The 19,389-nt window shown below is 51.7% G+C and overlaps 1 protein-coding gene across 18 annotated transcripts in view; it reads right to left on the minus strand.

Annotated features, from left to right (window-relative positions):
• Positions 1-19,389, minus strand: part of MSI2 (musashi RNA binding protein 2) — a 215,237-nt gene that overhangs the window by 46,259 nt on the left and 149,589 nt on the right. For all 18 annotated transcript variants that reach the window (XM_068415924.1, XM_068415922.1, XM_068415921.1 and 15 more), the window contains exon 8: positions 1,558-1,640. In XM_068415924.1, the coding sequence (XP_068272025.1) occupies positions 1,558-1,640 (83 nt within the window). The remainder of the gene's footprint in view (positions 1-1,557; positions 1,641-19,389) is intronic.

Raw genomic sequence — 19,389 nt, forward strand, 5'->3', positions numbered from 1 at the left:
GCACTGCGGGAAGCACCTCGGTGCCCAACGCTGGCCCCCAGCCCGCTGCTGTGGGTCACCCCCGGCACCAGCTCGCTGTCCCACACGCCTGCACAAGCTCTCCGGCCCCTGCAGGGGTTTGGTAATTCATCAGCAACGCGATGAGTCCGTCCCAAGACAGGATCGTGTCTCAGCTTCTCCCTCGTGGGCTGCTTTTAAAACTCATGCTGTAGAAGTGACAAGAGGATGCTCAAAGCATCGCGGCACCCGGACCATGCCCCAAGCAGGCGCAGAGAGCCGGAAGAATATACTTTAATTACCCACAACAACAAACCACCAACAGCCTACGCTGTTTCTCATGCTCTTTGTGATGTTCCCGGAGTGTTTTCGCCCTGTCCACCCTCCACATCCCCTGCACTGCTGTCACCTCCCCGTGCAGCCTTTCACCTGGGAAGAAACCCTCCCAACGCCTCGCAGGGTGAGATTTGCTCAGCACAGGAGCACAGACCCTGCCAGGACACACCAAACCACGCGCTCGGCCCCGCTGCCGGGTCTGGGGGACACCCCAGCACCAGGGCTGCCCGGCCCTGCCCTGCCAGCCCACCGCTCCGTTTGCCAAGGGGACCCTCGCTTTTAGTTCAGATCCATATTGCAGTGAGGAACAATATGAGGAATATAATTTCAGTGCCCTGGGAAAAATTAGCAAGTCAAATATTGAATCAGGCTTACAGCATATGCCAAAGAGATTGCTTTGATCTTATCCACACTAAAAGCTCTATTATTGAATTTAAAGTCTGTGAACACATATCAGACCAATATACAATGCATATCTGAATACACATTTGAGAAGCAAAAGGTGTTTTGACAAAGGGAAAAAGAATATTTTAGCTGAAAATATCAAAGTTGCTGCATCGATTGAAATACAAATGCCCTTTTTCATCTGGCTCAGTGGCTTTACTGACAGGGCAACCCGCAACCTGGGACCTGACTGTCATTTAGGAGAAACCTCAGCCCAGGTCTGGCTCCTGCGTTGGGCTGGGTGGAAAGCGATTGCGGCTCGATGGCGGGGAGCCACAACACCCTGGGGCCACGGTCCAGCAGGCAGCTGTCATCAGTGGCAGACTCGGGAGCTCGACCAGGACGGCTATTTCGGGAGCACAGGGTCACGATGGCTACGCCAGCCCACCTCTCTCCTGAAACCCCTCACGCAGCCGGTCAGCCACGGCTCCTCCCCGGAGCAGGGGGACAAGGAGGAGGAGGGCTCCTCCACGGCAGGGCAAGATGCTGGGCAGGTTCCTTCACACCTCGTCAGCCCTTTGGCTTCCCACCCCACAGCGTGCCCCAGGGCGGCCGCCTGAGCCTGCAGATGCCACCTGTGCTCAGTGGAGGACAGGAGTGGGGTCCCAGCAAGCCACGGTCAAGGCTCAGCACCCTGTCCCCATGACACCTCCGCCAGGCACAGTGTGCCCAGCACCCAGTTAACCTCACGGAGAAGGCTGTCCCAAAGGGCCACCACCCCGGCATGGCATGTGTCAGTGACAAAGAGCTCGCCACCGCTGCGGAACAAAACCAACTTACCATTTTATTATTGATTTCGTGGAAATGAATTTCACAGACTTTTTCCACCACGTCTTCATTTTCAAAAGTTACGAAGCCAAATCCTGTTTAATAAAGAAACAAACAAGGGAGGGGGGAAAGGAAGATATTAGTTAAGTTAAACGGATTTCATTTTAATAAAGCACTACTGAGCCATTTGGACTCTGGAAAACTTTCATAAAAATACGCACGTATAAATACACCTGCTGCCCATGAAGCTGCTGCTGAACTTATTACAGACTAATGGAGGGAAGAAGCATTGTCTCAGGGAAAATTAATACGGTTCTGTTCCAGCTCTTCCATAGGATTTAATGGAGAATTAAAACCTCCTTATGGATTTTTTGATCCATCCTGCAGAATTTAATGGATAGTTACACCCCGGTTACACGATGGCTCAGAAACTACAATAAGGCTGTATTTCCTTTTACACCTTATAGGTTTTTAAGAGCAATCTTTACAAAACCCAATTATATTTCTATGGAACCGTATTGATTTTATCTCTTGTTTAATTCCACAGCACTTCTCCATTAGGGCTGACTCATTACATGACCCAAAAAAATAAAAATCTGGGGGGACGGAAGATGATTCCTCATTTACCCCCGGTGAGGAAGACCACACAACGCTGCCCCACACGCAGCACGTTGCGTTGCCATTCGCCGTGAGCACAAACGAACCATGAGCACACACGTGCGGCCACCGCAGCTCCGTCGGGCTCCGGAGGTGGTTATTTGTCCCTTTCTTCCTGAATTACTTCCTCTAATACCTCATCAGGACATCCTGAGGCCTCCAATAACCGCCACGTTAAAGCCTCTGATCTAATCATTCCTCTCTCCTCTGCTGCCGCTTCAAAGGAGCCGTGGGTCTGGGCTGGTTCAGGGTCGTTTGATGCCTGCTGCCTGCCCGTAGCTGTACACTGGGTCTGCTCTGCTGGGGCCACGCAGCAAGCTGGCAGCCCACCACGGTTATTCACATCCATGTTCCCTGCTCCTTCCTTCAAAATAAATAAAAATATCAAGCTAACAAACAAAACCCAACCTAATGTGCTAAACGGGGTTTTCGGCAACCTACAGGTACAAGATACATTTTGCAGCCTACAGTATTTGCAGCTGTAAACTGCATTTCAAGGGGAGGTCTGAGCAGCTCCCAGGAATGCACAGTACACGTAGCAATAGGGAATGCTCCCATCCCTCTTTGGACCCTCTTACTGGGGGAAAACCCACCAGAAATGGTTTCTAGACCTCCTCCGAGGCGTTACACACCACCCGACAGCACATCTCGCTCAAACCCAGCACTCACAACACTATTGTACTTTGCATTTAAAGCAGCTCGAAGAGTTTTTTAAGTCTTTCATTTGCCTTCTAAATCACTCCGTCTAAAGCTACCTTAAACAGACCTGCAGTTAAAACTAAAATTCTTGTGGTTAACTGGTGGCATACGGCATCCCAGGCATCCCGGCGCAGCGTGCTGCGGGGACCCGCTCTGCCCAGCACAGCGGGACGGCCGGGTCTGCGAGTCATTAATTGTTTGAGCACCAGCAACGTCTTCATCGTCAGTAACTCATTAGCACTGCAGTTGAGGGGTTTCTCTTTCAACTTCTGTCAGGTCTCACTGCCAGGATGGAGGAGAGGGAGGGAATTTAGAGGAGATGAGCCTTAATACGCATCGCACCGCGGGAACGCCCGCTGCAGTCATCACACATTTGGACTCGGGAACAAGTTTCCCGTTCTCATCCCCCTCCATATGGATTAAACACAGGTTTGTCAAGAAGTTATTTGTCCGATTAAATCAGATAGTCACCCAGCTTCCTGTATTTACGGATTCTATAACAAGAATAAAATAACAATCCATAGGTGTCAACGCTCATTTGCAGGTTTTTACACGATCTACGCCATTTCGCACAGGCTGGTCCAGCTGGCTTGGCAGGAAGAAACAGTCCTGATGGGGTCTGTAAGGAAAACCACCACCAGCTTTTATCCCTCCTCTCCGGAGCCGGCAGACGGGCAGGGTGGGCAGCTCCGGCGCGCGGGGGGCTGCAGGTTCAGGCCCAGAGCCCACGCAGGGCGCTCGATCCGGAGCTGAAGGCTCACAATATTTACCTTTACGATGACCGACATCTTCAACTGACTGGGAAGCAACCAGGGGATTTTACTCTGCACACATCCAGGCACTTAAAACCCATAGGATGCTATTCAAGAGATGCCATCGCTCCTTAAATGAACAATCCCCAAGAGATCACATGCCCCAGAATTAAAAACTTCACAAAAGTGATGGGTAATTGGTCCTTTTTTTTTTTGTTTCACTTCTTGAATATCAGATTCCAACTTTTAATAATTGCACATACAAAAAATATTACTGCGTGCATGCCTTATTAGTTAGCATAATGAATATATGCTCATTTTTAAATTACCAAAACTCTTAGAAAACCTTCCTGGACTAAATAGACAATTATTTCTTCTGAGAGGCACTAAGAGTCAACAAAAAAAATGGTTCTCAGAAAGTGCATGAAAAAGATTAACACAAAACAAAGAAGGGCTGTTTAAAATGGTGACATAAATAGGATTCCGGTTGTCAAGGAGCACACATTTTAAAATGAAATTATACCGCTTCCTTCTGAATGAAGCTATTATTGGAAGCTAACAAGCTCTATTTAAGAGATAAGCATTTAACAGAGTCAAACGGTTTGGGTTTTTTATTCAAATGAATAAAACTGAATATTCATTTGAATAATCTTTTCTGTAAAAGAAAAGACAAAGAAGAGGGGAAAAATAAAATAAGAGGCAAACAGATGCCCCCAAACGAGGGGCTCCGAGCCAAGAGCGATCACTGAAGGAAGCTGAGATGTGTTCACGACCTTCAGGTGGAAACCCCTCCTTCAGCACCTGCTCAGGAAAAGGAGCCGTTTCACGCCATTCACCCACAGGTTAACGGGCACCAAAACGGTGCATGAGGGTCTCCCGTGTCTGACCAGAGGCCGGGTTTTTGCCCTGGGCCTGCGATTTCAGAGAAATGGCTGAAGGTCGCTCACCCCATCACCAAACCACCTTCCTTCCTACCTCCCCAAGTGCACAGCCACAAGGAGACACTCAGGGCATCCAGAAAACCACCCTGGTTTATCTTCTGCTACCCACGACTGCGCTCATAGCTGCTTTACAGCTTCCAGTCGTCCTGTCCATGAAGATGTGGAGATGCCAACGCTTCATCTCAGAGGGGTGAGGATGAAGGCTGGGGCTTACATTGGATATCAGGAACAATTTCTTCCCCGAAAGGGTTGTCAAGCGCTGGCACAGGCTGCCCAGGGCAGTGGTGGAGTCCCCATCCCTGGGGGGATTTAAAAGACGAGTAGATGTGGTGCTGAGGGACATGGGCTAGTGGCGGCCTTGGCAGTGCTGGGGAGAGAAAATCTGGCAAAATACGTTTCTTAGTGCAAGGCAAGATAAGTCTCAAGTACCAAATAACTCCAAGTTCCCCTGGAAACATTTCCAACGTGCCTGCAGATGCCAGCCCAGGTGCTTGGTGTCCGACGGCACTGGATGCAACCCCCAACACACCTTCGTCACAGCTAAAAGCCTCCGCTGATCCCGAGCCTCGTTAGCCAAGCAAGCTGCCCAGGCCCGGGGGTGGACGGCTCCGTGCAGCAGAGCTCAGCTGCAGCACTTTCTGCCACAGTATTCCGCAAAGAGAAATGCTGTTCAGAGAAAGTGACTGAAACCATAAAAAGATTAAAACAATTTAAAAAAAAAAATCGGTAGAAGCCATAAATAATATTAAGCAGTTGTACTGAAGATGCCAAATGTCAGTGCTCCGATGTTCTGCATTTTGCTTTTTTCCACACTCAAACCAACTATATTTCACACCTTTGTCGTCACTTGAGAGGTTTTATGTCAACTTTGGTAAAATACAGCCGAGATGACGACACCATTGCTATGAAATATATCTACTTTCTCTTGCTAGTTGGCAGCAACGGGTTTTATCTGTGCACAGCGATCTATATTGCAGCTGCGTCCGCACACGCAGAGGACGTCACTCAGCAGCAGAATCACACAGAAGCAGCTCACCGGGTTAAAGGACTCGCTCTTTCAAGCCTGTGCGTGCACAAAACCAAACAAAACCAGGTGACGCATCCAGCGCCAGGAAGGTTTCACCTGGGCTCACGCTGGGGTCAGGCCCCGGCGGGCTCCGAGGGGCACACGGGACCCCGGCCGCAGCGGGTGCCTCGCCCCCGGGAAGGATGCTCTGGTGGATGAAGGCACTGGAACGAGAGCTGGAGGAGCCTGGTCCTATTCCTGGTCTCAGCACCTGACCTGCTCATTTGTGCTTCCCTCTTCTCTTATCCCCATTTTTAAGTCACTTCAGCTTTGAAACAGAGAAAGGTCCAGTCCTGCTGTGGCATTATTTATGCACCTGCTTCCTTGTTTGTACCAGTAGTCCTGGCAGCTGGTCCTGTAAACTGTAATAAAACGCCTTTCAAAAAGTAAAAAAAATTAAAAATGAAGAAATGTGACCAGACAAGCCAGGCATAATAACATTAAAGCCCGTGTCAATTAATTTTTCCTCTTCTTGATAAACGAGCCCCATTCCATCCATTAATAATGATGGAAGAAACAAGAAAAGTTGACACTAGTTTAATTTATTTTCTCAACTTGCCTGGTCATATTTCTCCCTGTTGCAAAGCTTTCTGGTGCTGCTGGGAATTGCAAGTGGCTCCCACACAGTCGATGCACAGATTGGTGTGAATCAATACCGCTCTGCTTTATTCGCACATCCCTTGTAATCAGAGGGGAAAAAGTTACTTAAGAAGCTACCGCGCATCCCAGACTGCCAAGTCACATAATAAATAATAAAAATAATAATAATAATACCACCTGCAGGGGAGGGGTGGAGAGGGGGACCTGAAACCAAGTCCTGTCATCGCTGTCACCAGATCTCCACTTTCCAGACACCCAGAACGAGCCGAGCGGAGGGGCCAGGACATTTTAATTGCTCAGACAACGAACCACAGATGTTTCTAGTTTCTTGCTGTCTGCAAAGGTAATTCAAGTCATTACCCTGAGAGCTGGGAATGGGGACCTGTGGGTTTAATCCTGCCTCTAGGAAAAGCCACTCATTTGTTAGCACCAGAACCCAGCAGCCAGCACTCGAAAGCTCAGCCCCGATTCTGCTGCCTTCTTACGTTTGGACAAGTTGCTTAAATCTTCCTTGTGGTCCAGGTCCCATGCTTCTTCCCTCCAACGTTCTAGTCCCTTCCACAAAGTTTTCACCTGACATACTGCAGCTCAGCTCGTTAAAGCTCAAAATCATCTAGAACAAAAGCTGTCAATTCTAACTCATTATTTCCTCTTATTCCAATTTCCTCTGCTGCAAACACACCCAAGGAGAGGTTTTTGTTTCCCAAGAAGTAACTCCCTCCAGATTCACAGAACACAGCCGTAGTCTGAGACACACACTGCTCAGATTTTACCTCCTTACCTCTCTGGAGGGGTTTGCTGGGAAGAGCGATGGCCATGCCTGAAGGTACCGCCTGAAGGCACCTCCTGCTCCATGAAGAACAAGATCTCACCCCACCCTTGTAACAACCAGCCTGGGAGAGGGATGCACCAGGAGGTGGAAAGGGAAAGAGAAAGTTAACACCTACGGTCTAGGGTAGAAAATACCCTCCTCGTTTAACTGTAAAGCGTGCTCTCTAGCCGTGCCCCCGTGATCGACGCTCATCAAGACGGATGATCAGCCCGCACGCCCGTTTGGTGTTCACATGCATCATGGGTTGGGCACGGAAAACAGTCAGGCTCTCCCAGCAGACACAGGCAGGTATTGCTGCAGTTTAAAGGGTCAATATATACTCCATGACACGAGAGTAAATTCTCAAAATTAAATCAGCAGACAACCGCCTCAGATCAAACCCTCCACACAAGGTGCCGGCGTTTCAATACCGGCGCGGCAGGAGAGCGAAGAGCTGAGGTCAGCCACGCAGCTGGATAAAGGGCACCAGCAAGAGGCTCCTTTGCTTTTGTTCCGGAAAACTGCAAGGCTCAGGCTCCTCGCTCCGTCCTCCCACGACTGCGTGGCATTTGCAAAGGAAGAACTGCTCAAAAAAGAATAATAAGAAAAGGGCACCTTGGGCTGAGCAGCTGCTGCGCCACGCAGCCGCCTGCCCCTCCGAACCGGCGAGAACGACCCGGCTGCTTTTGGGGAACAATTCTCCCCCAAGGAAGGACCAAGGGGACAGCGACTTGTCCCTCTCTCAAATGGCCCATTTTAACCAACGGGGCACTGGCACTGGGTCACGGCGTGTCATGGCCCCGCCACATGTCACCAACCACGCTAATGTAAGCGGCACCTGAACTTTTCGTCATAAATTTTTCATAACAACAAACCTTCATTAAAATTTTATTCTATTAACATTCTGAAATCAAACCAAAGCGCCGAGTACATAATGACGGCAACGCACGCTACACGGCAACTTACTAAATGCCAGTTTTATCATCTTGTTAATTAACAGAAACCATTAATGCATTCACAGATCATTTAGAAGCATTAGCGGTGACCTAAGAAAAATTGCACGTACGTGTGATACACTTACGTCTGCATTTTTTTGCATCTGAATTTTCTACGCAGGAGGCCCCAAAGTTTGCTCCCGACTCGGCTTCTTTCCGTTGGAGACGTCATGTCTCAACGGGAGCATTTTTGTCAGCAGCTTGAGAATTAATGCACAGGGCTGAGATATGAGATACTGAAGGGGAAAGTTATCTCGGGCAGCGTTTGCTTTTTTGTTGGTATTTAACCAGAGCTCCTCCAGCGCTGGGAGCGGACCCACCCGTGCTCCCCACGGGTCCCCCTGCTCCTGCCTGCCAGCCCCGCGGGGCAGAGGACAAGGCCAAGAGGAGCAGGAGTGGCCGCGAGAAGGCAGGTCTCGGCAGCAAGGGCAGGGGCGAAGGGCCAGCACTAACCAGCTAACCCAGTTAGGCTCCCCCGTCAGAAACGAACGCTGCTCCTCACGCTGCCCGCCGAGCACAGAGCCCTGCCACCTTCACCCGTGTGCCTACAGGCGTCAAATCCTCCCTGCCTGTCAATTCCTCCACAGTTTATTACCGAATTTCTAAAATATTACATTTTTTATTATATCCAAATTCACTTTATTGCATTTGACAATACAGATAATCACATACCATATGCTCTAATGTTTTGAACCCAATGCATGTTGACAGCAGTTTTTATTCATGATGCATAATTCTATGCAGGGCTGACAAAGGCGGCGCAGCACCGAGCCTGGCGTTACGGTTTGGTTGGTGGGGGAGCCTTTTTTCCATTTCCTTTTCTTCATTTTGACAACAGATTTACAATACTGGGAGGGAAGATGCTTTGCTTTCCGTAGAAATAGGAAATTAGCTGAAAAGATGGGCTTATCACAGAGATGTCTTCAAAATATTAATAACGGGTGGGGGTTGGTTATTATAATTACTCGCATTTGAAACTTGCTGCTAATGGGGTTAGGGAAGCACGACGGCTCATCTGCGAGCGAGCAGAGGCTGGGGCGGCACGGTGGGCACAAGGCTGGACCCCGTTGCCGCACACCAGCAATGAAACCAGCTCCTGCTCCCGAGGGAAACGCCTGGCGTGTCCTGGGAGCTCTGTCCGCGCGAGCTGCCAGCGCAGCAGCCCCGTGGCAGGGCCAGGGGAGGGTCCCCACGCGAAGGGGACGCCTGTGTGAGTCCTGCTTAAGAGACTGAAAGCCAAAGGTTCCCTAAAACATCACACCAACAGGGCAAAGCCGCCGTTTAAACCCCATGGACTGGAACAAGATGTGAATTAAACACACGTTTAAGAGCTTTTCCAACCAGGGTCATCCGTTCCCATCACTTCTTCCTGCCCTCCCTCGAAAACCACGAGCTGCCAGCAGAGCTGAGGTGAGGAGCGGAGAAGCGCCTCGTCCTCCCCCTGCCCGAGCACATCCCCACCTCCCCGAGCAGTCGAGCTGCGGGGCCGTCGACGCCAAGCGAACGCTCAGCTCCTCGTTAAGCTGCCGGGAGAGGACAAACCCAAGCGAACGCCAGCCCCCAACCGCGGCGTTCAGGCCGTAGATTCCCCAACTTGAAAGATGGCAACGCCGCGCAAACCAAACAGGACGCTATGTCTAAATTAAGCTGTAATGACCTGCTCCGAGGTCTTTATTAGCCAGGTAATGATCATTTAAGAGGAGGTTACTATCTTGAGCCAAGGGCACCTAATACCATTACTGAACTTGTTAAAACCTGCCAAGCAAGTCATTATTTCCAACATTATTTCTTTTCCTCTTTCTGCCTTTCCCCTTGTGATGCTCGGCCATAAATCACAGGAGGTGGCGATCCTGCGGACGTGGTCACCCCTCCCCAGGAGGCTGGAATTAGCTCCCACTCACCGAGACCAGGCTGAATACAAGACAAATACCCTACAAGAATAAAAAGCGCACACTGAAACACTCCGACTCTAAAGGGCCCGCGGAGACAGGCCGCAGCACAGCAGCAGCACATCGCAGCAGGGGGCTTCAGGTGGCCCCAGAGCGCCCATGGCCCTTTGGAAGTCGTTTGCAGCTGGTGTCTGATGAGGTGCCACTCGGCCCTGCACGCGATTCACATGCTGCGTGGAGAGGAGCTGAAACACCACCCCAGCCCTGGCGGATTCTGGGGCTGGTGAGAGAAACAGCAGCCTCAGAGCCCATGTGGGAGCTTGGGGCGAACTCCCCTGGGGACAACCACGTGAGAGGACACTGCTCAGACCTACTGCTTCCCCGGGCCGTGAGCTAGCAGGCAGCGAGGCCAAGGGCAGATCCACTGCTGACTTTGAGGACAAGACATTGAGATGTTTTCCTACTCACCCCAGTTATGCCCCCCAGGAAAATAATACTTAATCCCCTCCATCCCCCCCTTGCCTATTTTCAGCCCTACAGAGGCTCACATAAGGGAAAGAAAAAAAGAAAAAAATTTAAAAAAAAAAGAAAATAAAAGAAAGAGCCCAAAGCAAGCACACAGCTGCTCTGCACTTTGCAAAAAACATCACAGCACGCTCGCACGCGTCTCGAGGCACGGGCAGCTCCCGCGGGCTGACCTCCACCACCCGCAGACACGCCAGGTCTGCCCCAGGGACCGTCCCCAGCGCCGCGGTCTCTGCAGAGGGAGGGAGAGGATCCGGCGCCCCGACCCCGGTGACCCCGGCTGGAAGCAGCGGAGGTGGTTTACAGTAACCCAGCGTGGACGATATCGCGAATGACACCCGCAAGCTGCCAGCTCGGGAGCTCATTACTGTCAAGGTACAACATGGCTGGCTGCCAGGCCCCCAGCTTTCACACTCGCTATGCCAGAACATCCACACACAATTTAATTGCATTATAATTTCAAAAGTGCTTTTCAAACTGGAAAAAGGCATTCACTGATTAACCAGCGAAGAGCAAAATTGTTTATGAAATTGAATACAAAAAGCTACAGAAATGTAATTGGGTCGTTCTAGCACCTAATTTTCAAGCCATTTTCCCACTTATTTAATCACGAGATACAAAAGGAACTAGTGAATTGACTTCATACTAATTAGATTACTCCCCGCGATACTCCAGGCCTATATTCCAACTGGTTGATAGTGCTGCTTTAAAACGAAACAAAAAATGTAGCAACAGCTTGTCTGGGGCCATAACGCATTTGTTTCCCATCAACCCGCTCTTACCGGAGGGCCATAAAATCCCGGGCAGATTCCCCTAACCTGCTGTAGCCAGTCACCCAGAAACCACCAACCTTCCCGCAAAGGAATGAGAAACGTTTGCCAAACGTGGTGCGGGGCCAAGGCGGGGTGCCAGCCCGGGGCTCCCTGCTACGCCGAGCATCCCCGGCCAGCCCCTGTGTGCTCGCAGCTGGGATCAGGGCGAGGGGAACCGTCGGGGGTGATGGAGGAGCTGGTGGGATGCACTGGTCTGGGCAGGGACGAGGTGGTGATGGGTGGCCCTGCTCCCGCTGATGGGTGCAGGAAAGCCCCAATCCACAGAGCTGAACCCTGGGTCTGGCCAAGGGAGAACATCCCTTCTGCTGCCAGGGATATCTAAGCTGTTTTAACAACGTGGTGCGAGCTCATCTCTCCTTGTATCATTGAAGATACACGCACGCACGGTCCCTCAGAGCGTACGGTGGCAGAAGTTTCTCTAAAGCTGCCCAAGACCCACTCTGCACCTGATACAATCTGCTCGCAGCTTTTTCACTGATTTTATTGCAATGCAATTGATTATATAATCAAACGCAAACGTACGTTATCAAGATATTGTAGCACTTCACAGGCCATTTAATCAGCATATCTGGGACTGTGCCAAAATGAATTAGCCTGCATTAAATTTCAAGTACATATTATTGGTTGTATTTGTCTCTATGTTTAAGCAGGCTCTTGCTCTTACAAAAGAAAACTGAAATCCTTCAATTATAGAAATAGATTATTAAAAAAATGGAAGCACACTTCCCCAGAGTTGTTTCTTCTGCAACCAAGAGCCCAGAAAAGCTCCCTCCCTTCCAGAAAATCACTGTGACTGACCAAGGCAGCCGAAGTTTTGAGTACTTATCAACTTGGCAAACGTAGAGCATAAAACTGTGAAGGGCCTTTGTGTTTTGAGGATGCAGTTAGCAAATGCAGCGAAAACAGAGAGTGGGAAGGGCAGGAGGAATGGGATGGTTTCTGCTCTGCTTGTGGTGAGAGAAGGGACAACCAGAGGGTCCCTAGCGCCGAGCCGGGCAGCCCCTGCTTGGTTCCCACGTCCTCGGAGCCGACCAGTCCCTCCACACAAAAAAAAGGGATTTGCAAAGACAGGGGTTTCTGCTTGAGTTCAGCGAGTGGAGAAGAAGCGCGAGGCAGCTCCAGCGTTCGAAGGAACGAAGCCAAAACCCATCACCAACGCTGCTCCTCTCCAACGTACCAGCCAAACCCAGAAACATCTCCTCGTTCCTGCCTCCGAAATTTAATTACCACCGCCGGAGAGGCCAGGGGCACAGCGGCTGCCAGAGGCGCCCCGAGAGAAATGACACGTCTCCAGAATTGACTTCGCAGGGGGAAATTTTTCAAGCGGCTGCGAGGCTGCACTCAAGGTGACTCCTGCCTACCTGGTTACTGCGGCGGCACCGCGCCAGCCCGGGGCCGGGGGGACAGACCCCCCCGCGCCAGGCGTGTATCCCCCCAAAAAAACACAGCGAAGGACATCTCACGGCAAACACGCCGGCATCGTCTGTCCTCACATTAGCACACGCTAAGATAAATGGGAAGGCAAACGGCCGGGCTTTGCCACGGCGCTCCAAAAGCCGGCTGCGGTGATGCTGCTGGCAGCCGTCGCTGAACCCTCAGGCAGAGCACCCGCGTGGGGAAAAGCCCCCCATCTTCATCGGTCTCTATTTCACAGCTGTGGTTTACCCGCTGTATTTGTGTCTCACCTCCAGTCAAACGTTGCTGCGTGCAAATACCGATGCGATACTCGCTGGCGCGCTCTCTCACAGGTCTGCGCGGAGGTTTTACCCACCCAGGGCTGCATCCCAAAGCGCTGCAAGCCCTGGCTAGGGAGGAAAGCATGGACTCCCCACTGCCCTGCTGACTCTATACATCATAATGTGAAAGAATAAAGAATTAGGCACCAAACAACAAAAAACTATTCAAGGAATTAAAATAAATACTGACTGGGGTCAAGGGAAATACCAGCAAAAATGAGCAGCTCAGCCTCAGGTTAAAATAATCCCTTTGAGCTGTGCAGCATGACCCCTCCAGGCTACCGCCTCAGGCAGCACACAACATTCTTGGACGTTATTAATACCCTTGGCCAGGGCTCCATCCCTGCTGCTCACGCACCGTATCAGTATTTGCCTAAGCAAACAACACACACTACCGCAAGACAGAGTGTCTGGCTATGACAGATGCTTTGTACATACGCACCATTTGTTCCTCTGGATACACGTGTAAAGAGCAAAGTATTTGCTGAGCTATTCCTGGGAACCAGCTCCCACCACCAGCACGCTGCTGTCTGGCCCAGGGGCTGCGGGATGCAGCCTCAAACATCCCTGCACGTGCTGAAATACCCGAGTTTTCCCCCTGTGTGCACGGGTTAAAAACAAAAGTTCAAACCCCTCTGGTGTGCCGTTCGCAGGAAAGCTCTGATCAGAAGAAACAGAGGAGAGGGGGGAAAAATGGCCCTTTTTTAATATAAGCTCTGCTTTTCTGTTCAAGACCATGGCCAAAGAGAGATAACATCAATTCCTCCATACATAAATGCTTATCAGAGCGCACAGGTTCGGGTTTAGCACGTGCTCCAAGCAAATGATGAATTACATTAAGATAATCACTTTCTTACATATATATTTAGCGTTGGTATATGGGGGAAAAGCCCTCATCAATTATGTTAATGCCATTTAGAAACTCATGTCAGCTTTTACTTGACACCTTGGGAATGGCCTGTAGGTCTGACTGACAGGGCCTTGTCCCAGAGGCACCTTTAAGGCCCAGGGCAGCGCGGGGTGGCCGTGCAGAGGGTGCCTTTGCTCCCAGCCCCGGGTGACGTCTCATCACTCCACCAAAGCACCAGCATCTCTGCGGGGTGACAGTGTTGAGAGCTGAGACACACGTAAACCTGCCAGCGGTGCCGGCAGAGCGGGCAGGCTGCTCCTCGGGACTTACACACAGCGCTCACCTGTTTACTCCTCCGAGCACCAGCAACCTTATTTCTCCCTTTTCTTTTCCCCTGGCAATATGTGTATCAAAAGGAGACAGACTTCTCTGAGAGACCCTGCGGTCAACTTGCGGGGCCCTCTATTGCAGAAAGCCTGGCTTTCATTTCAGTGGCACTACACTTGTTTTTTTAAAGGCACTATATAAAGAAGAAATCTTCAATCACCGTATACAGACTCTTTTCTTTCCCAGTAAGCCAGACGCAACCTGCTGTGGAAATGCACAGTTTACAAGTGGAAGGCAGGCGAGCAAAGGGCTGTAACAAGCACCTGACATCTGAAGAAAAACAAAGGCCACGTAATACCCCCTTCAAAAGAACTGACAAGTAAATAAAAATATTACACAGCACAAGCACTCACAGAATTAAAACCTGTATGTTCCCCGAGGCTGGAAAATACACTCTTCTGCCAAGTGAATGAAGCCTAAACACAACTGCGCTCTCATAATGCCATATAGGAGGTCCCCTTAATTAGTGTTACCTATCGCAGCACAGCACCCCAGCCACGCGGTGCTGGTGGCCGTCACAGCGTCCCCTCGTTAACGCCACAGACGCTCTCAGCCCCAAAGCTCCGCACTCCTCTCCTGCAACAGGGCACGCAGCTTCGGTCTACAGCAACAGCCCCAGACAGTCAGGAGTCAGCAGATTTCGCACGTGTCCAGGGGCAAAAGCTGACAGTGGCCATGAAAATATATACATACACGTTTTTAATATGGCTTTTTTTATGGCAGACACACTTACCCTGACGTCCATTCACGTGGAAAACCCAAAGCCAGCACCGAGACGCTAAGGGAAGCCTGGAACCACGGACGCTTTCTGCTTTTTCAGCTGTCTGTCTCTCAGAAAGAGCATGGACAGGGCAAACACGCATCGCTCCAGCCTTGCTGGAGAAGAGGGGCTAATCCATTTGCTGGAATCGTTTGTTGGTATTACCAGTCTCCCATTGAACTGACCAGAGTAAACCTAACATATCTTAATCATTTTTTCCACTGTTGGAAGCCAGGTATAAAAAAAAGCCTAGAGTGTGTTTTGGGAGCACCGTTGGAAAGATCCCATTGTTCTTTGCCGCATCAACAAAAGCAGTTTTGCTGTTTGATAGCACAAAGTGTTCAAGAACCAGATGCAACAAAGGAGCAGAACCACCCTGGGAAATGAACTTTTAATAGGGACCACACAGAGCTGAACAGCTCTATAAAACCGATCTGCTGGTAACGGGAAAGGAAAACAAGACTGAGACAGGCACAAAACCCAGAGCCCTTTGCTAACGATGACATCTATCATTTCAGTACGCTTCCTAACGTTCCTCAGGTATGCATAGATGGATGAGGCAAGAGAGATACTTGCTTTGCTGAACATCAGACCTCAACCCACCACGACTTTGTCCTCATCGAGTGCCTTAATGCCATCTTCTAACCCCCCCGACAGCCCGCTCAGGGTGGCTACAGCCAAGTCCTTCCCCGCTGCGGATGCTTCCCTTGAGGTTTGCTCACCTCCATCTCCCCCTGCCCCGATTCAAGCACAAGCACCTTCCCCAGGGCGGCTGCTCTGCTGAGCCCCAGGGAACTGCACGCCCAAGGACAGGCCAACCACACACCTACGGGCTGACGGGCTTCTGCCAAAGCCCCCCGAGGAGCGCAGGCCATGCTGCTGCTTTTTCATGTGCCGCCTTCAGAGGTGACCTTCTCCGGCAGCCTCCCCCCATCCGGACTCCTCCAAGCCCCGTTCCCAGGTGCGTACGCCCAGCAGTGCTTTATTAAAAGCTTTCTTCTCCTCCTCGCAGTTCTGGTGACATTGTTTTATGGATTTCCCCACGCACTCAACCTTTGTTCAAACCGTTGGGGAAAACGCCGAAATCTTTATGCTTAAAAACAAAAAGCGTCGCCAACAGCAGTCACAGGCGAAGGAAAAGGTGAACTAATTATACCCACACCAGAGCAGTCCCTCAAGTGCTTTCACAGCCCGGGCGCTGCTGGCCCAGACCTCAAGCTCTTGCCAGCTGCATCACACCCAGCCCACCGCGCTCCATCCTGGCACCGGGGACAAACACGTGCCACCGACCAGCAGCCAAACCCACACAGACCAAGTGTGCTTCTGCGGCGCATGGAAGGCTCCTGACCTGAAAACGTGGGGGGAGGCACTCGCGGTACTGCTGCGACGGCAGAGCAGTTCAAGTCAGAATACCCTTTGCTTCCTGGCGTTCAAAACGGAGGAAGAAATTGCCTTCGGAGGAGCGGTGTTTGTGCGATGACCTTTTCCTATTGTGTCTGCAGGCACTTGAGAACAAAGCTGCGGCAGCATCTCCCCGCGACTCCTGGGCGATGGGAAACGCGGCCATTTAATCGCTGCTGAGGAGCTGGGGGGTCGGTGCAGGGTCCGAGGGCATCGCGTTGGTGGTATTTTGCTGGGATGCGCAGCCAGTGCTGAGGACTAGAAACCCACCAACAGCTCAGCCTGACCCCCCCCCGAGCCTCACATGCTGCTTCCAGCAATCGGCTCAGGGAGTTAGTGGCACTCAGAGCTTTTAAGTGCTGCTCTCCGACTCCTCGGCTAGTTCAAATCACATCTGTAAAGGGTAAAGCAATCTTCGGGGCGCCGGGATCTGTGTGCACTCACAGGGAACAGGAACTGTTCACGATGCAGCTCAAGCACAGGGAAACGCACCGGCCAGGCTTCATGCCGACTGCTCCTCTACACAGACTTACCCATGCTCGGGGATTTACTGTGCCAGGGCAGGGCACGGCCAGGACCAGGGCTTCAGCAGACCAAGCCCTCACTGCTTCCAGCTCCTCGGTGGCAGGAAAGAAGCGCAGCTCCTGCTGCTGCCTCGGCAGGATGCAGCCCCTGAGCTCGCAAAGCCCCGTCTCCAAACTCACCTCCACAAACCCAGTTATATTTCAACCTGAGAGAGAACAAGGAAACTTTTGGGGCACAGCACACACAGAAGCTGCCTGTCCTACCAGCAAAGTGAAGGCTGGCTGTTCCCAGAAGACTACCCAGTGGGGCACAGGAGAGGTGGGGAGCCCCAGAGAAGCCCATCCCCATCCTGGTCCCCGGGCAAGGACGGAGCTGCCAGTCCCCCGCCCTGGTCATCCACTAACCCCCCACGCGACCTTGGGCAAATCCCTGCTCTGCAGGACCTTCATTTCCCGAGGCAGAAAGGGAGAGGTGCCATTTGTGAAGGGATTAAAGGACCTACAGTATATATAGAGGGAAAAAAGAAAACCCAACAAGTTCAGGAAAGCCTCGCAGCTCTGCGCGGCGCAGCACAAAACCCTTCCTGCCAGTCAATGGGAGCAGACTATTTATAGCCGAGGATCATTAACTGTATTAAAAAAGTTTGATGTTCTCTAACAATCTGTCATTTTACAGCGCTGGCCTTCCCCCCTGGCCGGCTGATAACCGGGTCGGCGGCGCTGAACAGAGGTAATTACACGCCAGTTCAATAGGCTGAGCCCGCAACCACGCCGAGCCCCGCGCTGAACGCCAGCGCGTCCTTTCCCCAGGGCTCTTATTTAAATATTATGCCAGCTCCCACAGCCTACCACGGGGAGAATACTGCTATGTATACTCTCATAAAACTGCATAATTATGAATAATGCCTTGGTTTTTAATAAAATAAATCACCGCGCGCCAAAAAAGTGCTTACTCCAGCCTAGTGCTGGAAGAGATTAAAAGGCCAAGTGAAGCGAAGCATCCCTCTTCTGAAACAGCGACGCTCATCGTTCCTTATTTATTTCTGCTGGCCACAGCAGGTACCTGGCTGGGGAGCGAGGGCAGGACCACCGAAATGCCCAGTACCCACCCCGTTAGAGGGAGGACCCGGACCAGAGGTGCTGAGCACCATCCAGAACAGCGGTTCCTGGGCTCCTCCGTTATCAACCCCCAGACACGCTCTTCCAGCCCCGATCAAGACATTAACAATCAGGCTGGCTCTGAGCAGCCAGCTCAAAGTTTATCAGCTTGTAAGAAACATACGAGCGAGAAACCACAGATAACGCATTGCCGATCGTTATCACCGAGAATATAAAGCTCTGGTGATATGACACATTGAACACACGGTTTTACAGACGTACTGTTTCTATCCACTACACGATGCCACGGCCATTTCAGCCTGGCAGGACTGACAGCCGCCTGACGCCGTCCCTCACCCACCCCAGGATGCACGCTTGACCCTTCGCCAGGGCGCGCAGGACTCGGACATCCCGCAGCCACCGCGGCGGTTTCTGCAAGCCCCGCAGCTCGAGGCAAGCTGCCACCATCACCTCCTTCAACGGGCTGCGCGACCGAGGGAACCACTATAAAACAAACCTCTCGATTGTTCTGACTGTCTCAACATCTCCCAAGCCCAGGTGATGCCATCTCCGTTCAGCCAGACCCACCTAATCCCATGAGCCGCCCCCAGCGCCGTCAATCCAACCGCCCGGTGAGGCTGCAGGAACACCCTGACCCACCACGGCTGGTGGCACCAGCCCTCGCCACGGTGCTCCCTCACCAGAAAAGGGGATGTTTCACCATGGCCAGCCCGAACCCGTCCCGAGCCGCTGGCCATGGGAAGCAGTCACCATCCGAACGCTGCTGGCAGCTGGTGTGACGAGCTGGGTTTCACACGGGTGTCACAGACACCCCAGGCAGGGAGGTAATCGGCCACCTCGTCAGACGCTGGCAGAAGGGAGCTGGAGGCTGAACGGGCAGGAGGGCTGAGGGCTGGCTGATGATCCGTACTGAGAAAAAACGAGATTTCCCCCCCAAAGCAGCAGAGGTGGCATCTACAGCCACCCTGGGAGACGGGCTGGCAGCAGCGGGCAGCCCGCTGGCGCAGGGCATCCGTCAGGTAAGAGCATAAACCAGCAGCTCCGTGGCAGAAATCCCACTGGTGTCGGCACCACCCCAGCCCGGGGTCTGACATGCTTTCTGCCGAATGGTTCTGTATTTTCTTGGTTCTTTATTTTCTTGGTGAGAGGCCAGACACACCAGTAACGCTTCGTGAAGCCGTACACTTACTCCGAGAGCAGCAAGTCTAATTACCCTGCCAAGCCTCTCCGCGTTGTTAAGCACCTTCCCTTTAAACTCTGGATAACAAGGGCTCTCCTTCCAAATCCTCGGCGCAGCTC

This window comes from Nyctibius grandis, chromosome 18 (assembly GCF_013368605.1).
Source record: "Nyctibius grandis isolate bNycGra1 chromosome 18, bNycGra1.pri, whole genome shotgun sequence".
Classification (NCBI taxonomy): Eukaryota; Metazoa; Chordata; class Aves; order Nyctibiiformes; family Nyctibiidae; genus Nyctibius; species Nyctibius grandis.